This window comes from Pteronotus mesoamericanus, unplaced genomic scaffold (assembly GCF_021234165.1).
Source record: "Pteronotus mesoamericanus isolate MK-2021 breed Mesoamerican mustached bat unplaced genomic scaffold, CSHL_Meso_final scaffold_31, whole genome shotgun sequence".
Taxonomy (NCBI): domain Eukaryota; kingdom Metazoa; phylum Chordata; class Mammalia; order Chiroptera; family Mormoopidae; genus Pteronotus; species Pteronotus mesoamericanus.
Genome location: NW_026555312.1, coordinates 27,459,355 through 27,481,306, shown reverse-complemented (window position 1 = coordinate 27,481,306; position 21,952 = coordinate 27,459,355). Strand labels below are relative to the sequence as shown.

The 21,952-nt window shown below is 37.9% G+C and overlaps 1 protein-coding gene and 1 pseudogene across 2 annotated transcripts; one reads left to right on the top strand and one right to left on the bottom strand.

Moving 5' to 3' along the window:
- Positions 1–2,765: 2,765 nt before the first annotated feature.
- SERPINB1 (serpin family B member 1) lies at positions 2,766–10,726 on the bottom strand. 2 transcript variants are annotated; one of them, XM_054591976.1, is made up of 7 exons: positions 10,662–10,726; positions 9,231–9,406; positions 7,231–7,368; positions 6,562–6,679; positions 5,468–5,610; positions 5,215–5,382; positions 2,766–3,733 (listed from the first exon to the last, which is right to left on the bottom strand). In XM_054591976.1, the coding sequence occupies exons 2-7, from the start codon at positions 9,396–9,398 to the stop codon at positions 3,332–3,334; spliced, it is 1,137 nt and encodes a 378-aa protein (XP_054447951.1). In that variant the 5' UTR covers positions 9,399–9,406; positions 10,662–10,726; the 3' UTR covers positions 2,766–3,331. The 2 variants fall into 2 exon arrangements, with proteins under 2 accessions (XP_054447951.1, XP_054447952.1); XM_054591977.1 differs by lacking the exon at positions 10,662–10,726 and adding an exon at positions 10,127–10,219.
- A 7,832-nt stretch (positions 10,727–18,558) lies between these two features.
- Positions 18,559–19,089, top strand: LOC129085583 (aurora kinase B-like; annotated as a pseudogene).
- Positions 19,090–21,952: the final 2,863 nt, after the last annotated feature.

Genomic DNA, 21,952 nt, shown 5'->3' with positions numbered 1-21,952 from the left:
CACCGTAGGTTTGTTTATACCAGCATCACCACAAATGTCAGTAATATTTTGCTTTACAACATCATGATGGCTACAATATCACCAGACAATAGGAATTTTTCAGCTCCATTATGATGTATGGGACCACCAAGATAGATGCAGCCTGTTGTTGACCAAAATGTTGTTATGCAGCACTTGACTATAATTGTACTTTTATTTTCTTCCCAGAAAATGCAAGGACTTTAGAAATTTTACCTTAATTTTCTTGCCCAACTTCTATGCTGTCATGTATTTTAATTTTGTATATATTTGAAATTCTGCAGACATTATTACCATTGTTTTATATGGTCAGTATTTATATAAATTAATCATACTTATAATTTTTCTTGCTCTTTGTTCTTTCCTTACAGTTCTGATGTTTCTTTTACATAAAGAATATTTTCTAGAATTTTTTTTGAAGTTTGATGATAATGAACTCCCTCAGTTTTTGTCTGGAAATATCTTGAGGAATATTTTTCCTGAATATAGAATAATTCTGGGTTGGCAGGGTTTTGGTTGGTGTTTTTCTCAGCATGTTAAAGGAATCAGTCTGTGATCTCTTGTTCTCATAATTTCTGTTGATTTATGTGTTGTCCTTCTAACTGCTGCTCCTCCTGAGGGCACTTTGCCTTTTTTCTTTTATTGTTTTTATCCTATCATTTCTTACAGTCTTTGGACTTCTGCAGTTTCACTAGAATGTGACTAGAGATGGATTTCTTTATAGTATTCTGCTTGGGGGTTTAATAGGATTTTTAAAATCTGTGAATTGATATTTACATTAGTTTTAGAATATACATTTCAAATGTTAGATCTTTAAATATTATTCTCCTTCATATTGTCTCCTGTCTTCTCTTGTCCCTGTTAAGCTTCTTCTTACTGACTGCTTCCAGTCTCTTATTCTCCCTTTTATATTTTTCCACCCTTTTCTCTTTCTGGGCTTACTTTTTATAATTGTCTTTATAAATTATAGACAATTTCTGGGCTTACTTTTTATAATTGTCTTATAAATTATAGATAATTTCTTCTGGCCTGACAACTCACTTTTTTCTATCTCTACTTTGTTAATAAATCTTATCTATTTAGTTCTTCGTGTATTGTTGTATTTGTGAGTTGTAGGACTTCTAATTCATTTTTATTCAAATATGCAGTGTCTCTTTTAAATTTCTAGTTATCTGCTGAAATGTTCAATCTTGTCTTTTATCGTGATCCTGATATTTGGAGTGCTGTACTTACGTTTGCATTATCTGTGTTTTTTTCTTTTTCTATTTTCTTTTCTATTTTTGTGTTCTTTTTTTCTTTTGTGCTTGTTTTAATCATTTTGTCATGGCTCCTCACCGATCCAATGATCTTTGATTGTGTGCTGGATATTGTATTTTAAAAAGCTGATAATAAAAATAATTTGAGGTTTAGGGGTAATTTGTCCCCAGAGATGATTTTTTTTGCTACTACCGTGTGCCTCTGGGTAGTAGCAAACCAGAATAAATGTAATCCAATATGAGGAATTGGAATTTTGGGGGACTGCCCAATGACTTACATTAGGGCTGCATTCTGCAGTGTTTCACTCAACTCATGGGGTATAGCGTTAAGGGTGCCAAATAAAAGCACAGGAGTTATAATAGGGCCCCTACTCTTAACAGGTCCAGGTCCAGACTCTGACCTTGAACATCATCAAAATCCCTGCTTCACTTCTCACTTCTTTTGGATTAGAAAATGCCCCTGGAGCAAAGGTGACCCCAATTTACATATTCCCCAATCGATCCTTGGGTTGCTTAGCAATTCTTCCTGATCTTGTCAGCTCTCCCTTGCCTTTGGGCTGGTGCTTGTCTGTTTTGGTTTTTTAGTTGTTAAGAGGTCTGAGTTACCTAGTTCACCATTACAAGAATTAGATATTTTCTACATAAAATAAAAATTGGATTCTAGTTTTTGCTCTGGAATTTACTAGTTGTTTTAACTGTCAACAATTTATTTATAGTCCATGGACCTGTTCCCTCTTGTATAAAAAGGATTTAAGCAGAGTTGCTTGGGGTGCTGAAATTCAGTTTCTACTTGATTAGCACAATTTACTCTAAATCACAAAGTAGATTTTAGCATAAGCAGCCCAAAGAGAATAATTACAGAATGCAGTAACTATTGTTTTACTTGTTTTCCATAGCCAAGAGATTCTGCAATATAATAGGTGCTAGTAAGTATTTTAAGGAAAAAAAAAGAAGGCAGAGAAGATTTGCTAAAATCTTTTCAATGGAGTCACCATCATTATGGATGTCAGTATTGTCAGTCCAAAGATGCCATTTTATAGTCCTGTCTTTTCTGAGATTGGGTAGAAACAAGAAGAGGACTGAGATCTGTCTGGCTAAGAGGAATCTTAGGAAACATTATTGGCCAGTCCACCAGCTTTGTAGGAGCAAGAAAATGAAGTGCTTTGAGCCCCCTTCCAAGGGGTACATTTGAGAAAGGTTTATATTAATCAAAGAAGCTTCTGTCCTCTCTCTAAGAATGCATTAAGCCATCCCATTGCTCTAAAAATCTGTACTGGAAGATGGAAGTCAAAAACCTTTATCAGAAAACACAAGAAGCCAGTAACAGTGAGATCTTTGCAACCCTTCTTTTCCTAACAGTCTCTCCTACTACATTTTTCTTTTTGCAGTTTCTTGGCATCTTTTACCATATGACACCTGCTTCTCGACTCCTTGTGATCCCAAACAAATTATATCAGGTATGATAAAGGACAATAAAAAGGGAAGGCCAAATTATCACCAGGTGGATCTTTAATAGTTTAAAAGCTGGAGGGCTGTAATAAAATACTAATCCTATAGAATGAAGGGTCATAAACATTGACCAAGGCAAATTTGTCTTCATAACCCAACCCTTAATTGGGCTATTCTCCTATATTTCAATTGAATATCTGTTTTTAAGCCTCCCTTTGACAATCAGAGTGTCTCTCTTACGACTTTGAGAAGTCTATCTGTGAAATACATTACAGTATTATAATTTTTCCCATGGCTATCAAGAAAGTATAGCAACTTCATAGATTACTATACTGTCAAGATTCTGCACATCTGATTGATGCATCAAAAGCAATCACAGAAAATTTTCAATATTAAAAAAGGGAAATAGAAACCCATACCAAAGTTAATGGGTGTACACAGCCAACAGAGCTGAATTACAGAATGCAGTGACATCACAGAGCTGACCTTATAAAGGAAATTAAAGATCTGTTTTGGGATGGTAGTTTTATTGCTAAAGATACATGGAAACTATTACCATTGAAAGTGCAGGTAATAAAGCTCTGAGCTTAGCCTTGTATCTCCAGTCTCTAAGGGGAAGAAAATCTGCCTAAGAACAGGATGTTAGTTGAGGGATTGTGTCGAATGAAGAAAATGAATGGATGGTCAGCCACAAAATTCTCCTCTATCGGAAGCATGCAGAAGGCAACGATGCCTGCTGTGGCGGCTGCTGCCTCTGTGCCCTCTTCATTCACTTCCACAAAAGACTTGTGGATAATTTTTGATACAGAAAGATCCCTGGTTCCTGACATGCCAGACAGATCAGCCTTGCTATTAAAGAGATCCTCTACACCCAGGCGGGCTAGGTGTGAGTTGAGGTTGTAGCTCTCTTCCAGCTTGAACTTTGGCAAGTGAACATTGACTTCAGTGGGATACAGATTCTCAGGTTTGGTCCATTCACGCAGTTTTTCCAAAGTCAGTTGTTCCTCAACCTGGAATGACAATGGGCAAACAGAACAGGTGAGAACAATTTCATATAAGTAAGGTAATAAAGCATTATTTAAATGAATGGACTCATAATATTAGTCACTTCCTTCTTTTAGTTTCCTTCCTATTTTGTGCCAAAACAGATTCCATTTGGAGGATTTCATTTCTTTTTAGCAATTGGTGATAACAGAAGAGGGTTGTGTTCCAAGCCATCAAGGGCCCAAGTAACAGGGACTTTGGCTCCATCAGCTCCATCCACCCACCCACTCATCCATCCATCCAGGTTTTCCTAAACTCCTACCACACTGGATTACTATGATAGGCCACAATACCTGTTATTACTTTAACTGGTTGATTGGTACAAGAAAAAAAAATTATAGTTTTATTCTATTTATTCTATTCTATTTATTCTGTGGTATCTGTGAACCTCACAATGCTACAGTATCTCTAATAGACTTAGCTTCTAGTAAAATAAAAAAGGACCTAGTTCCTCCTCTAAAATGGGGAGTAATAATAGTCCCTACCTTATAGCATTGTTGTAAACATTAAATGAACCGATGTATACAAAATGCTTGGCACATAGTAAGTGCTACATAAATGTCAGCTATTAATATTACTATTATTACTACTACTATTGGACTAGAATGGAACCATCATTCCACTTGTTCTAGTGATGCTGATTATCCCTTTTATGAGGCTAGAGAATTTTTTTTTAATAATCAGAGAAGAGACAAATGTGGAAATACAATAAAAATAAGGAATGTCTTGATTTTAATACATACTTTATACATGTAAATGGTGAATATTAAACCCCTTCCTGATAACAAGTTTTGTTAGGGAGAGGGTAGAGAAAAACCACACAGCAGATTAGAGACACCAAAAAAAAAAACCCATTTTCTTCACAGTTTTACCTAGTCCTAGCCTGGCAAGAAAAGTCATCTTTAAATTATATATAATAAACGTCATCCAAAGTTCACATTAGAAAACAGGCTTAGCTTGCAAGCTAATGCATCACATGAGTCTCTTCTACCATGTAGCTCTTAGAAATTTAATTCACAATCTGTATGAATTGTGATGAGAATGAGCAGTATAATAATAGAATTTCATAGTACAAGATAATACTATATACTAGAAATGTTTTGGGTTTTTTTAATTTTAAAAAATTTGTTTCAATAAAACAATTCTAATTTTACTGCACTTTCCTCTAAACTTCATTTAAGGGAGTTTCCATGAGCTGCCACTAACTAATATTAAATATAATATATATCTTTAGATGTCCCCAACCAGACCGTTCACTGACAACAGCTGAAAAGTTAAACTTAGGGCTTCAGAGTAGCAAACATTGATGGGCTAATTCACAAAGGAATGCAAAGAATTGGAAAGGAAACTCCAGCAATATCAGTAAACTTATAAGAACTTATCACATAACATACACGGAATCGATATATCAGAAGGAAACATGAAGCATTAGTGCAGGAGTCATTACCTTCTTCAGACCTGTGGACTCGTCCTCGATGTCATCTGGCAGCAGGATAAGCATGCTGAGCTCCTTGCCTTGGTAAGGCACTTCTAACACACGACACTTAAGGTCCTCGATGTAGCCATATGGAAATTTCTCCTTCTGGTACATCATTTTCACTGTTTTTGTGTCTTTCTGAACAGTTAAAAAAACAAGTCACTCACATTATTATCTGCATTCTTTTAGAGCAAAGAGTAATTTTATAATTCTATCAGCTCACCCTATTCAATCTGAAAGGTGCATCAGTTGTGGCGTTTTCACTGAATTTCTTCTGCCAGCTTCCTTTGAAATAGATGGCATTAACTAGCACAAGTTTAGTCATATTATCAACCACGCCTGCAGCCAACAATTCTGGAATTTTCCCTAAAAAGATAAAGTATTTTAAAAAATTCACATATCAGAATTCCAAATTTGAACTGACATTTGATCAGCACTAAAATTCAACTCAAATGCATAGTTTTTACCTAATTTCCTTTAACATGTTAAGTTAGGAAAGCTCCACTGGCATGCTTCAACTTTAAATAAACCAACTAAAGGGTTTTAAGGGCTAAAAACAGGAAAATTCTTTTCTGGAGTGTATGAGAAACAATGAGTCTTATTATGTGAATGGTTATTCTTTTTCAGGCATAAAAACATATTCCTTAATGCAAATTATTTTAGTTACTAGTAAATAAATCACTTCTACAAATCCTCCAAGTGGAAGCTACTCTCACAAAAAAGGATTTTAACAAATATCCAAAGGGTAGTACAGTTACTCCACCAAACACAATTTCCCCCATGATCACAGCATCGCCGTGAAGAATTCCTTGTATGGGTGACAGGTGTTCAGTCAGTGCCTTGACTCATTCCGCCACTAGATTAGAGAGAGTTATAACAGAGAAACAGCTGAGACAGAGCCAGTCCCACCTACACCCCTGAGTGCTCAGGCAAGACGTTGGCAAAAGTGTTCACCGCCACAGCAGTTTGTGTCTCAAGTATCAGGATATTCTTTTCCATAATTTGACCAGGCTGGATTTTTCTCAAAACTTTATCCTTTCTATTCTATATTCAATGTTAGTTTTAATTTTAAAATGTAGTTTTAAGAACTTATGGGGAAAAAAATATTTAGCTGCTTCAGTTAAATCATGTTTAAGTTTCCAGTTTGAGGTATTTCTACATTTGAAAGCTGTCTGGCACTGAGCAGTGTCAGAGTTTATTGCCAAGGTCAGGATGAGGACAAAGGAAAAGGATGGGGAAGTCATTTGCTGGTTGGAAAGGTGGAAAGAGGAAAAAAAAGACCAGTATGTAATGACTGCATTGGGCCCACTCTCTTACCTTCTGTCTGCCCTTTGACCCACTCATTTATCATCTTTCTTGAATCTTCTGAGGCATGCTGAAAATCCACACTGGCCAATTCAGCACCATATATTTTCTGAGTTGAAGCTAAGAACTCCTGTTAAAAAGAAAGAGCGGGAGTAGGCAGGGTACAGGAGGGGTGGGAGAAAATGTCATGAGTAACTCCTACTACATACAGAATGTTTTTCTAAAATCCTTAAAAGCAACAGAAATTGCCCTAAAAGCCATCAATTTTATTATAACAACAAAAAAAATTCTACACTTTTTGCATTATGGTAAGAACACATAACATTAAATTACTATCTTAACCATTTTTAAGAGAACAGTTCTGCAGCTTTGGTGTTGTATGAAATTGACCGATTCCTTTCTAACTTTTGGTTAACATTTTCATAAATAAGTATATACTGATTGTTCTCGGAAGTGAATTACGGAATTCACTCTTGCTTTAGTAAAACAGCCAGGGTCAATCTGTTCACTGTGAAGACTATATAATGAAATCATATCAATTAATGGGGATATTGTCATGTTTTCATTCTGTATCATTTTCTGAATGTTTATAAAAATAAAAATTGTCTTTGGTGAATTGATTGTGCTGAAAAAAGTCTGCATTGTCTGCCGAGTTTTAGAACATGACTGTAAAGTACTTACAGGGAGGAAATTATAGGTTTTCTCTCCATATAACCTATTAGCAAGTTTCAGAATATAGGGAGCTCCATGCTTGTTGATATCAGCATTCAGACTCTGAAATCTTGAATGAATATCCTCAACTGCATCAAAATGAAGAGTCTAAAATTAAAAACAAATTCTATAACCATTTATTTTGAAACTGATTCCTTGTCATTTGCTTCTATCGAATTAGATTAATGTGTTTTTATTACTAATCATTGATAACTACCAGCCTCATACCTTATTAATTTTTCATTGGAAAACAAATAATAGTGAATCTAAAATTTATAGCTTTGTGAGAAATAACAACATTAGGAGCTGTTTTAATATCAATTTTTGTTATAATTATAGTTCCACAAATAGGAGTGGTTAATAAGCTAAGTATTTACACATGTCTGCTTTTTTCCTGAGAAAATCATAAATGTATGTTTATATGTAAATTCTGCATCAAATATAGTTTTAATGAAAGTTCTCAGAAATAAACAGTAAAAATAAGAATCATCACCTATGCAGGACCACAACGATATTACAGATTGAGAGTTTGTTGTTCTTTTTTAATTTATACTAGCAGCATCGGTAACTCATTTAAAAATAACATCTATAAACTTAATATTCAGCAAAAATATAATTCCCATGTTACAAATCAAGTGTCCCTTTATGGTTTTTATGAGGCCTGGGTTGGTTCCTTGTTTTAACATGCAAAGAACAAACCTACACAATGTACAAAGTTCAGTTACTTACCAAGATACGGAATGTTTGCATAGTTGCTATGATCGATCTGTTTTAATGGAAATGTGGGGTAACCCTTAAAACTATTCTTTGCAGAGGTAATAAAGTCCCTGGAAAAACCTCAAAATAGAAGCTAACATTGCCTTGCAATAAGCAATAAACAGTTAGTACCCTGGGTTAAAATAAAAAGTGGATTTTGGAAAACTTTAAAATACTTTTATACCTGCAGTGATAAACATGGTTGATTTTTCATAAAACACAGTAATAGAAACATTACAGCTGGAACAGGTCGATAAACTTGAATCCAGGGATGGACCTTCCCTAGTTACAGGCACCATACAATTTGTGATGGGTATGTTAGAAAGACCTTCACTTTTGGGACTCATTTCCCCTAGTTTCAAAGAAAGCCAGAGTTCCCCTCTTAGAATTAAAGAACACATAGCACAGAAGTGCCTTCCTCACCCATTAAGGTCTGGTGGAAGGCTAGGTGTTATTGCTTCTTCTCCTTGAGAGGACAGTGACCTGCCACAGCACCCAGGGCTCGGCCCTGTCTCTGCAGCTGCCACACCTCACCTCTGTCCTCTCCTTGCAGGGCCCTCCTGCTCACACAGGCACTTGTTGCCAGGCACAGGGCTAGGTCTCAGGAGTGCAGAGGCACGCGGTCACCTGTTCCCTCAAAAACGCAACACCGCCAACTTCTCCACTGTGATGTGTGTCCTATGTGTCATTTTGTGCTTAAAAGTAACATAACATTAAGAGGCATTATTTGTGTAGTGGGTTACGTGCAAAGCAGAAAAACCTAAGAAACAGAAAAATCTTAGTTCAGGAGGAGATGCTGGCAAAGATTTGCCCACTGGAATAGAAGCATCACAGTACAGGAGTTCTTATAGCTTTCTTCTCTGCTGTATCATCAGCCAAACAAAAAACAGTGCCTGGCACACAGTATATGTTCAGTAGAAACTTTATTGTGAATGAAAGCCTGTATAAACATGAGTTGTTCTTGAGGCTTTCCTGAAAGTAAGGCCTCATAACATATGGTTGTGGAACACAGAATACAATTTTTAAAATACACTGTAAGTGTGTTGATTGGGTAGGAGGGGGAGGGGAGTATAAGGGGACTAAATGGTAATAGAAAAAATAAAATAAAAAATCGTAAAAATAATAAAATATAATACACTGTAAGAGCCTAAGAGCACAGCTTTTTAGTCTAGACTTGCAGGGCAACCAAACTGTTTCTGTTTTTTTCTACTGACCTTGGACATCTGTGCCGCAGTAGTGCCTCTGGTCCCCAGAAAGATCATGGCCAGAGCTGATGAAATGCTTATGGGAGAGATGAAGATGTTTTCAGTAGGATTGTCCTCATTCAGGGTGTGGAAAAGGTCCACTGCAAACTTGGTGTTTGCCATGCTCAGCTGCTCCATGGTGAAGGCTACAACACAGAACAGAAGCTCAAGCACACCAGCAAATTAGGTAATGGCATGTCTCCATGTCTTCCTCACCCTGAAACACCCTAGAACTTGTCCTTTCCTTTTCCCTCTCGTCCTCCCTCCCTCCCTCCCTCCCTTCCTTCTTTATTAAGGAGGGAAACAACACTGTCTCAGGAGCACAAATGTGCTAACTAGGGATAACTGGCCAAGAATCCATCAGCGACCTAGGTTCAGGAGCCAGGGAGTCCTAAAGGGCTAAAATCAAAATCAACCATGTTTATCACTACAGATATAAAAGTATTTTAAGGTTTTCCAAAATTCACTTTTTATTTTAACCCAGGGTACTAATTGTTAGTTGCTTCTTGCAATGCAATGTTAGCTTCCATTTTGAAGGTTTATTACCTTTGGGAGCACACACATTTTCCACCCTTTACCTGAAATACGAATGTTTCTTTTAGAAAGTCAGAGCTACCGCCTACGCATTAAAGCAACTTTCAGCAGAGTGACATAATTATCCTCATTTTCAAGACTTCAGTTGCTAATGTTTAGAGAGGTTAAGTGTCTTATAGCTGGTACACGATATCAGAGTGTGAAAACCCAACACAGGCCCCAGAGTCAGATGGTACAGGCCACCAGCGAAAAGGTGACTAGCATCCTCTATGACACTCCCTTCTGGTGGGGGTGACCGGGGGCCTTCCACCTCAGCTCACCTGCCCGCTTACCAATCGTGACTTCTCTCAGAGGCTTAGTTTTCCCACATACAAGCAATGAAGAATAATGGTTTTGGTAGCTGCGGCGTTTGCAATACACTGAATTATTACTGTTGTTGTTGGAAAGTAATCTCTAGGGTCACATCGGCTTCCTCTCTCTCCCTTCCTCGTCCCTCCCTTTGCAGAACGGGAAGCGGTTCCGCCCCGGGATTGCCGAGAACCGTGACGGACAGCATAGGGAGGAAGGGAGTCTCGGAACTAAGAAAATACTCCGATCTCAGGCTTCGGCTCTGTCTTCCAGCCATCATGCCCCAACTTCCGTCCCTCACAGACCAGCCTGCCCTCGCTCCCAGGTGGCGGTGCTGGGGATCCACAGTCGCCCCCGGGACAGGGCGTATAGCGGCGGCTGCACCACCTCGCACGCAGGGTGGGGCAGGGGTGAGGGTGGAGGCCCGCGGAGTAGTCCCGGTGAACAGGCAGGGGCCGCGGTAATCCTGAGCCACAGAGGGCCAGGGCCGTCCTTCATGGGCCTCAGGCCTGGTCTTACCTGCTGCTCGCTGTCTGGGCGGCGCTCAGGATCCGGGAGTAACTGAAGCGCCGGCAGCGCTTTTATACGGTTGCAGAAGTGCGGCGCTGCTGCTCTGGCAGGGGAAGGGCGGGCACCGCGTTGGCTCTTCCCCCTAGATGACTTCCTAGGAGTCTGGGCATTACTTTGTAGAAACTTAGGTGAGTGTGGACTCTGTGCAGTACCCTACTCAGAGGATCAGGACCTTTTTGAGTCTAGGCAAACTCAGATCTCTGGCAAGGGGCCTGATAGCCTCTGGCCTCTGTCTTGCCTAGGTGTGAATGACTGAGATGATATAACATGTCTCTCTTAGAGGGCAAACCAGCCCTTTCTGAATCTGATCTATATACTCCAAAATCTGGTGCAGGGCAGGTGGGGGTGGTGCCTGGAGGGACCTCCAGGATAAGATGAAACAAAATCAGTTTCGTCAACCAATGGTCATTAGCCTCAATTCAGTTACCAGAGAAATCCCCAGTTTGGGGTGTGGTAACACAAGAAACTTTAATATAGCACCGCTGAGAGAACAGCAGGGCGGTGGAACAGCTGCGTTACAGCTCAGTTATAAAGCAGCATGGCCGCAAGGTGGCGCTCTCCGATTGCCCACTCTGCTCTGCTCTGCTTCACCGGCGGCTGCATTGCTAGTCTTCCTGTTTCTCTGGGAAAGGCAACCTTAGTTGGAAAGGAAAAGTGTGCTCCCAGGCCTAGAAAAAAAGCTGACTTACGCAGAGATAAGTCCCCACCCCTCACCCAAAGAAGGACTCCAAATTCTCAGTTTAATTGGCCCAAAAATCACTGTCTTGATTGGTCAGAATGGAGCTGCTCTGATTGGTTGGTGACGATGTTGATAGGAAATACGGTTACACAGCTCTAATTGTATGGGGAAGATCTTAGTCCTATCGGTTGAAAAACTATTCCAGGAACTTCTTTCTAAGAGTTGGCTCAGAGAAGCGGAACACAGTGCAGGCACACAGTTCGGTGTGGGAGGCAGGTAGTTCAGTGCAGGTTTCTCCTTTAAGTGACGTTTTTGTGAGACCCCTGTGCTGTAATGGCTGCAAGCCTCTGTTTTTTAAATTTGAGTCCAGTTAGCCACTAGGAATCCTTCTTGGTAAGTATCTTCTTTCTCAGGTTTCCCAGTTCCAAACAACAATGTTGATGTCAGTATCTTTAGAAACCAAAATAAATTCACCCCCACAACTCTCCTCAGAGTTGGTGGCTACAACACTATTTCTGTGGGGGGTTTGTTTCTCCCTTTAAATGCCTGGTTATGTAATTTCACCAAAATTTATAGTGCTTGAGGGTCTGAAATAATTCTGCATTTATGAAACTTCTTCCCTGTTTTCTCGCAAATCTCAACACAAAACAGCAAGAAAGAAAAATCCTTTTTTATTTTTATTTTTTTAGTATGGACAATATAGTGTGAATGGGTTTGTAGATTTTTATCTTTTTTTACTCTGAGAATTTTTGTAATGAAAAAGGTCAAGGAAGATTTAATAATGAATGATAAAAACACTTTGCACAGTGTTTTTAAGAGAGTTTAATTACTGAGATTTTAGAGTGTTTCATAGTTTATTAAATAAAGAAACCAACATTTATTGAAAGCCACTCATTGCTAAATTCAAGTGGTTTGAGCAAATCTGGTAACCTCTCCACCATTTCTCATAGAACTAGAGAACAATTTACTAACTTCTACAAAGAGGTCAGTGTGAGAAAGTCAAGAATGAGAGGCTGCACTGAGAAGTTGTTAAAATTAAAATCTGAGACACATACAGAAACTACCATTTTGAATTTTGTTTTTTCTCCTGACATTTTGTATTTGTGTTTACCTGGAGTTAGCAATGTGGGTTAAATATAAAATGAAGCCATTTTCTAAATCAATACATACACTGTATAACATTCAAACAAAACTGATCTTTATACATCTATCAATAAATACATTTACTGTCCAAGTTTGAGGCAAAGTAGCTTTTCTGACAAGTAATATTGGAGTGTGCCGCTTGTGGCTTTAAAATATAAATGGGCAGCCCTGGCCAGGTGGCTAAATTGGTTGGAGTGTCATCCGTGCACAAAAAGCTGTGGGCTCAATACTGATCAGGGCACCCACTTAAGTGGCAGTTTCCATCCCCAGTGGAGGTGTGTGTGGGAGGCAAGCAGTCAATGTGTTTCTCTCTCTCCGCCCCCACTCTCTCTCTCTCTCCCTCTCACTCCCCACCCCTTCCCCTCTCTCTCTCTTGCTCTCTCACTCTCCCCCCTTTTGTCTCTAAAAAACTCAACATGTCCTCAGATAAGAATTTAAAAATAAAAATGAATAAGTAAATGACCACAATCAAAGGTCAGAGATACTTACACACTCATGATGGCACAGCGGTCTGGTACAATGTTTGGTGTATCTACTAAACTTGAGCACACGCATACCCAAGCTACCATCCAGGAATTTCACACCTGGGGAGATTTTTTTCAACAAAAATGTGTGTGCACATGTGCACCTGGTGACATGTACAAGAATAGCAACATGATTTGAATTATACCCACATTAGAAACTACATAAATGCCCATCAGCAGAAGAACAGATAAATAAAACAATAATATACAATAAGAGGAATGAACAAACAACAGCGATACAGAACAATATGGCTGAATCTCATAAATACACTGTTTAATAAAAGAACACAGGCACAAAAGAACTGCGTGTTTCTGGTTATAGAAAGTTCAAAAACAGGCAGAACTACTCCAGGGTGTTTGAGGTCAAGGGGATTGTATTGGCCGTATTTCCTTATTTTCTGTATTCTCGATGTTGGAGAGACTGCTTCTTCCAGCACTAATTCCTTGAGGTAGCAAATGACTCCCTGAGCCCCTGTGAGTGTACCTTTGATGTAAATTCAGTGACCACACTCTCAAATACTTACTTTATCAAACTCTTACATGCCAAGCCAATATTCCCCATGTTCTAAACTACCTCAGAACCAGGTACCAGACAGGAGACCACTTGTATAGTACAGCACACAAAAATTACTTAACCTATCTAGTCTAAACTTGGTGTCCGTACCCTGCCTTGCCCATTCCTTCCTGCATGAATCCCTGTAAAAACTCTGGGCCATGCTCTTCCTTCTTCCCTTCTTGCCCCCTGGCTGCTCTGGGTGCTTCCCAGGTCCTATGTGGTGTGGTGTCAAATGCCTCCTATTTTTAAGCATCTATGAATTTAAATTCTTTTGTGACAATCATTTCCATGTCAGATGTCTTACTATACCTGATTAGAACAAATCCCGGGTCCATTTTTAACACAGGAGTTGTGAGTGGGAGCAGCAATAGGAGCAACTTCTGGGGTACTGATAACGTGCCATTTCTTCACATGCGTAGTTACGCAAGCGTATTAATTTTGTGATAATGCATTGAGTTGCATACATAATTTATGTACTTTTCTGTAATTTTTAAATAGTAGCAACAAAAGAGTGTTAAACATTAGTGATTATTTTATTTCCTGTCTCTCCTCCTTCCACACACACCCAATGAGATTAATAAGCTTGAAGGTAGTTGGGGCTCTTCATAATATCTAGCATACCTACCACCCAACTGTGCTCAGTTGTTTGTGCGCAAATTCTTTCCCATCAACTCTCACATCAATCACTAGTTCAAGGTGCAGAATAAACAAGATGCAGCATTAGCCCTGCCTGGTGTGGCTCAGTGGATTGAGTGCCAGCCTGCGAACCAAAGAGTTGCTGGTTTGATTCCCAGTCAGGGCACATGCCTGGGTTGCAGGACAGGTCCCCAGGATGGGGCACACAAGAGGCAACCACACATTGGTGTTTCTCTCCCTCTCTCCCTCCCTTCCTCTCTCTAAAAATAAATAAATAAAGTCTTTTTAAAAAGTGCATCTGACTTACTTAAAAAAAGAAGATGCAGTATTGATTTGTCTAAGATCCACAGCTAAATTTATAAAACCCATGATAAAGAGAAAATACCAGGCAGGAACCAATAGGTGTTTGGGAACTAATTGTCTGTGTTATTGGCCTGCAGGTTAATTGTATTGTGGTTAGAGAACATGGTTGCTATATTATTCAGTGTTCAGACATGCTGTGAGACTTGATTAATGGCTCCAAATGTAGTCAAGTTTTGTAAATACTTTGTGTGCACCAGAAGAAAAGATGTTGTCAACCTAATAATGGCAACATTCTATGTGTGGCCACTATGGTAAGTGCACTAATAATTTTATTCAGCTCTATACTTAGATTTAATATACATGTTTAGCAAGGTAATGACTAAATATCAGTTTTTCTATTGACTACCAGCAAACAGAAATTGAAATTTTAAAAAAGACACCACTTGAAATAGGATAAAAAATCAAGTAATGGAAATATAGAGGGGTCTGGTACAAATAATACCCCTTTTTTATTACAAAATCTTTTATTACAAAATCATAAGCATGCAATTCTATAACAAAAATATCACACTCACGTACCATATGATATTTTAGGTGAAATGTTCAAATTGCTGTCCATCTCGTGTGAGACATTCACGTTACCCTACCAACAGCACTCGAGCCTTACTTCTACTGGACCCTGTATGTAACAAAACATATTCAAAATTCCTATACAGAAAAAAATTAAACATTATTAAGAGAAATTCTTTAAAAAACTAAGTGAATAATAGAATATGTCATGTTCATTGAGTGGAACTCAATATTATAAAGATAACTGTTTTTCTCTATGTGATTTTTTAGAGTTGATTTATTTATTTTTTATATTTTTTAATTACACTTAACATAATATTAAATTAGTTTTAGGTGTGCAACATATTATACATTTATGTACCTTATGAATTGATCACCTCGGTAAGTCTGGTACCCATTTAACAGTTATTCAGTTATTATAATATTACTGACTTATTCCATATGCTGTACTTTACATCCCTATGAGTATATTGTAACTAACAACTTGTTCTTAATCCCATCCCCTTTTTACCCATCTGCTCAAGCCCCTTCCCATCTGGCAATTATCCATTGTTTCCACATCTTGGCTATTGTAAATACTACTACAATTAACATAGAGGTGCATATGTCTTTTGAATTAGAGTTTTGGGTCACTTCAGGTAAATACCTAAAAATGGAATTGCTAGATCATAGGGTAGTTCTACTTTTAAATGTTTTAGGTACTTCCATACCATTTTCCATAGTGACTGCACCAGTTTACAATCCCCCTAACAGCAAACAAAGGTTCCCTTTTCCCCCACATCCTCACCAGCACTTGTTGTTTGTTGATTTACTGATGATAACCATTCCAACAGATGTGAGATGGTATCTCATTGTGGTTTTAATTTACATTTCTCTGATGATTAGTGAGGTTGAGCATCTTTTCATATGTCTCTGAGCCCTGTGTATGTCCCCTTTGGAGAAATGTCTATTCAGGCCCTCTACCCATTTTTAAATTGGATTGTTTGGGGGGGCTTTTTGGTGTTAAGTTGTGTGAGTCTTTATATATTTGTATATTAACCTCTTATCAGATATATCATTGTTGATTCATCTTCTCCGATTTTAGTAGGTTGTCTTTTTGTTTTGGCAATGGTTTCCTTTTTGTACAAAATCTCTGTAGTTCAATGTAAATAGTCCCCTCTGTCTATTTTTTTTGTTTGTTTACCTTGCCCCAGGAAACATATTCTCTCTCTCTCTTTCTCCCCCCTTAGTAATATATATATAATATATGTAAAAATGTAATAAATGTATATATTACTAAGAACAATGTCACAAACTTATTGCCTATTTTTTCTAAGAGTTTTATGTTTTCAAGTCTTACATTTAAGTCTTTTGTCTATTTTGAGTTTATTCTTGTATATGGTGTAAAAACGTGGATACATTTTCATTCTTTTGTAGGTGTCCGTCCAGTTTTCCCAACACAATTTATTGAACAGACTGTATGCCACTGTATATTCTTTCCCTCTTTACCATAAATTAATTGACCATACAGGTGTGGGCTTATTTCTGGTTTCTCTATTCTGTTTCATTAATCTATGTGTCTTTTTTCCCAGCGGTACCATGCTGTTTTGATTACTATAGCTTTGTACTCAAGTTTGATATCAGTTAATGAGCATAGTACCTCAAACTTTGTTCTTCTTTTTCAAGATTGCTTTGGCTATTCAAAGTCTTTTGTAGTTACAGATAAATTTTAGGATTATTTGTTCCAGCTATGTTTAAAAATAATGCCAGTGGTATTTTGATAGAGGTTGCATTCAATCTATAGATTGCTTTGGGTGTCTTGGACAAATTAAGGATGTTAATTCTCCTTTGAATGTTTGGTAAAATTTACCTGTGAAGTCATCCAGTCTAGGACTTTCGTTTGTTGAGAGCTTTTTGATTACTGCTTTGATTATTTTGTTTGTAATATGTTTGTTCAGATTTTCTGTTTCTCCTTGATTCAGTCTTAGGAGACTGTATGTTTCCAGGAATTTATCCACTTCTTTTAGATTGTCCAGTTTATTGGCATATAGTTGTTTGTGATATTTCCTTATGATCCTTTGTAATATTTTCTTACAATTCTAAGTGATAGTCTTGCTGAACAAAATAATCTTGGTTGTAGGTCTTTGCTTTTCATCTCTTTGAATATTTTGTGCCAATGCCTTCTGGTCTGAAAAGTTTCTGCTGAGAAAACAAGTTACCTTGGAGATAACTAACTTCTTTTCTCTTGCTGCTTTAAGATTCTCTTTTTGACTTTAACCCTTGCCATTTTAATTATAATGTCCCTTATTGTGGATCTCTTTGTCTTCATCTTATTTGGATCTTTCTGTATTTCTAGAACATGTATGCCTATTTTTTTTTTTGACAGGTTAGGAGAGATTTCTGTCATTGTTTCTTCAAATAAATGTTCAATCCCTGCTTTCTCTCTCTTTATTTTTCTGGTCCCCCTATAATGTAAAACTCACTTGATGTTGTCCCAAAGGTCCCTTAAACTATCCTCATTTAATTGTTTTTTGCTGTTCTGATTGCATGTTTTCTGCTTCCTTGTTTTTGATGATTTGGTACTCCACTTTGTCTAAGCTAGTATTGATTTCCTGTAATATATTCTTTATCTCAGTCATTGTACCCTTCATTTCTGACTGATTCTTTTTCAGGTTTTTATCTCTATTTTTATGTTTTCTGTTTGTTGAGGTACTTACTGAGTTTATTCACTCTTCCTTTAAGTTCATTAAGGTCAGTCTAATAAAGTGTTTTGAACTCTGAGTCTGGTAGATTGCTTGTCTTCATTTTGTTTAGTACTTTTTATTGAGTTTTATCCTGGTCTTCATTTGGGACATGTTTATTTGTCTCTTAGTTTTGGCTGACTCGTTGTGTTTGTTTTTATGAATTAGGTAGATATGTTATGTCTGTCAATCTTGGCAGGGACACCTCATGTAGACGGTGTCCTATGGAGCCCAGTAATGCAGTCTCTGTGCTCACCTGATCCAGGGGCTTCCGAGGAGTCCCTTGCATAGGTTGTGTGTACCTTGTTGTTTTAGTTGAGCCTTGATTGGTATTGGCATATCTGTTGGAAGGATTGACCCTCAGGCTAACTGGCTCTGAGGTATGGCCATGACTACAGTAGATGAACTGGTGTGCAAAGGCTGGCCTGACAGGGCCGTGTTTGCTTTCGTGGGGATCCGGTGCCTGCTGAGTCTGCCTTTTGGGCTTATCATTTGTGGAGCTGGTTGAGTGGTGCTCTGGTATTAAGGTCCTCTTCAAGTCTCAGATAGAGGAAGGAGGGTGTGGAGCACCAGCTTCTCAGGGAGGATGAAATCCAGGCCCATTTGTAGCATCCCAACATCTTGTGTCTCTAGAACTATTTCTGTGACCATCAAAGGATCTGCTTGATTCTGGAGTATGCCCCTTGCGAGAGTTCCACAAGGAGCTGCAGAAGAGCCGCACTTTCAATGAGCAGTGAACAGCCACAATCATGGAGGAACTGGTAAATGCATTGATATACTGCCACAGGAGGAAGGTGATTAAGAGAGACATAAAGCCAAGAGAATCTGCTTTTGGGGCTCCAGGGAGGGCTGAAGATTGCTGACATTGGCTGGTCTGTACATGCCCCCTCCCTGAGGAGGAAGACAAGGTGTGGCACCCTGAACTACCTGCCCTCAGAGATGATTGAGGGGGCACATGCACAACGAGAAGGTGGATCTTTGGTGCATCACAGTACTCTGCTACGGGCTGGTTGTGGGAAACCCACCCTTTGAGAGTGCTTCACACAATGAAACTTATCTGCACATCCTCAAGGTGGACCTGAAGATCCCCCCATTCTGTGCCTATGGGAGTCCAGGACCTTATCTCCAAGCTGCTCAAATAAAATCCCTCAGAACGACTGCCCTGGCTCACATCTCAGGCCTCCTTTGGGTCCAGGCCCACTCTCAGAGGGTCCTGCCACCCTCAGCCCTTCAGTCTGTCCCTTGAATCACCCTGTCATTTACTCGGTTGTATCTGTATTTGCATGTTGGTAAATGTGTAGCTGGAAGGAGTTGTCTCTGGCCTCTTCCGTTATCTGTCTTCTACCTCCTTTTTATTTAATGAAGTCTGAAACTTTTTATTAAAAAAAAGAAAGAAAGAAACAGGCAAACGATTTGAATAAACACTTTAAAAGGGGGGAAACATGTAGCTTATAAATGTATAAAAAGATGTTCAATACAAATTTAAAATATAATGAGATACATTATACTCACCCTGGCAAAAGGGAAGAGGAACTGAGGCTAGTCCTGGAGAGTTTTGCCAGCCTGTAACAGGATTGCCTGAGACAATGAGGCCAGACTCTGTTGAAACTGTCTGCCAGAGTAGGCAGTACTATGCAATAGCAGTTAAAAGTTTTACAGTTCTCTTAATTTTGTTCAGAAGTTTCTAGTTGAATAAAAGCCGAGAAAAGGGGAACAGCTTGTATTAATTGAGGATAAGTAAAAACTAATTAACAATTTTAGCATTTTTATTAAATAGCATGTAGATCTAGACTTGTCTTTAAAGTCTAAACTGACAGCCTTGAGCAAGAGTCACCTGAACACAAAGTCACCAGATGAAAAACTGAGTACTCCCAACTTTGTATTTCAGAATGAAATAGACTTTCTTGAGAAAGAACTGGAAAATGCAAAAATCATGGGCTCAAAACTAGGTGAATTGATAGAAGGCATAAGAAGGACACAATCATTGAGATGAATTAAATTCCATTAAATCACAAGGGGCTTTCCAAATAGAACATATGTGACAGTGAGCATTTCCACCTGGTCCCTCATCATGGGGCCAGTCTTCTTTTGAAAGAAGAGCTTCCCCGCAGTGTACACACAAACTTTCTCCAATGCACCCTCCATCCATCAAACCAAAGGGTCTCATTGCTGGTGAGTCCAAGGGGCTCTTCCTGAGAAGAGCTCCTCTCTTCTTCTCCCTCTCATTTTAGAAGAATGTGTGGACACTACCAACATTACTTTCCACCACGTCTTCCTGATCCGTTCATCATACAATCATATAGAGAAGGATCAGTTCTCAAAGGGATTTTCCTCATGACCCTCTACCTAGACCTGAATTATTCTTTCTTCCCTCACATCCTGAAGTAGAAGTGACTTACTCTTAGACCTGTCTTAACCTTTAAACAAGTGACTATTGATCAGCCAGAACACCTGAAAAATCTTGGTTTTTTTCCCTCTGTTCAAAAGTAATTTTGAATTAGGTTGTTGTTTTTTTTTTTTAAATTCTGTTTAAGAAAGTGTACTTAAGTGAATTCTTATACTTTTAATCAACTTGAAGCTTGGTGGAGTTATAGGTCTCACAATTGTGTTTTATAAATATGTTAAGAGTACATTATTTCTACTTTATTGTGCTTCCAGATTTTTATTTTAGGTAATCAATTTCTCAAGACATAAATAAAATTTACAATATTCCCTGAGCCTGGAAATATTTTAAACTTAAAAATACATATTATTTACCATAGTTAAAAGAGAAATATGAAAATAACTTGATATTCACTCAATTGTTAAACTTGTTTTAATAGCTTATTTTTAACTTGTTAAAATGACAAGAAAAGTAACTTGAAATCACTCTACAAATGTTTTCCTATAAATGGTCCAAGGGTTTTGGGTGAGACAGAGTAATTTCATGACAATGAGTAATTTTGGACTCTGGGCTATGGTTGCAGGTGACTAGACACTCCTAGGAAATTCTACATCAGCTACATTCTTCTATCTTGGGCACTTTAAGTGACTGAGGTCACAGAAATGATTAAAATAACCTCTTAGAGTTTCTTCTAGTTCTTTTACTTCCTGCCAAATAATGAAACAATCATTTTTTTGGATAATTTTCTTTATCCATTCATCTCTTGACCAACACTTACGTTGTTTCCATATTTTGGCATTTGTGAGTAATGCTGCAATGAACATGGGTATAGTTATATCTTTTCGAGATCCTGTTTTCACTTCCTTTGGATAAACAACTAGAAGAAGAATTTCTGGATTATATGGCAGTTCTGTTTTTTACATTTTGAAGAAGCTCTATATTGTTTTTCATAGTGGCTGCATCAATTTATATTCCCACCAGCACTGCACAAGGGTTCCATTTTTTCCATATCCTCTCCAACACTTGTTATTGTCCTTTTGATAATGATTCTAACAGCTATGAGGTAATATCTAATTACGGTTTTGATTTTCATTTCCCTGATTGGTGATGTTGAGCACCTTTTTATATATATGTGCTGGCCATCAGTATGTCTTCTTAGAAAAAAAATATCTATTCATATTATCTGCCTATTTTTTAAATTTTTATTGCTGGCACTATTACAAGTGTCCTCCATTTCCCCTACCTTTGCCCACCTCCACCCAGTCCCTGCCCTCTCCTCCCTCTGGTCCTTACTACACTGTTGTCTGTGTCCATGGGCTACGCATATGTTTGACTAATCCTGGATTGTTTTTCTGCTATTATACTGTATCAGCTTTTTAAAATATATTTTAGATATCATACCTTACCAGATACATAATTAGCAAATATTTATTTCCATTACATAGGTTGCCATTTCATTTGTTGATTTTTTTCTTTTTTCTTTTTTTAGAAAATAGGATTAATATTTTCCATGACCTGAAGTAAAATATTCAACCCCAGAAGCTATAAAGTAAATATTGACAATATGACTATATTAAACATTTAACTATATAGTAATATACATATAAAAAAAGTTAAAGGACAAGGAATAGAATAGAAAAGTATTTGCAACACAACTAAAACATGGTTAATAGGTTTTTTGGGGTCAGGGGGAAGTTCTACAAACCTTTATTCAATAAGTGGATAA

Coding starts and splice junctions, on each gene's coding strand:
- SERPINB1 (XM_054591976.1), bottom strand. CDS start 9,398: ATGGAGCAGCTGAGCATGGCAAACACCAAGTTTGCAGTGGACCTTTTC. Junction 7,369..9,230: donor CTGCGGCACAGATGTCCAAG/GTCAGTAGAAAA, acceptor TTTTAATTTTAG/ACTCTTCATTTTGATGCAGT. Junction 5,611..6,561: donor GGTCAAAGGGCAGACAGAAG/GTAAGAGAGTGG, acceptor TTATCTTTTTAG/GGAAAATTCCAGAATTGTTG.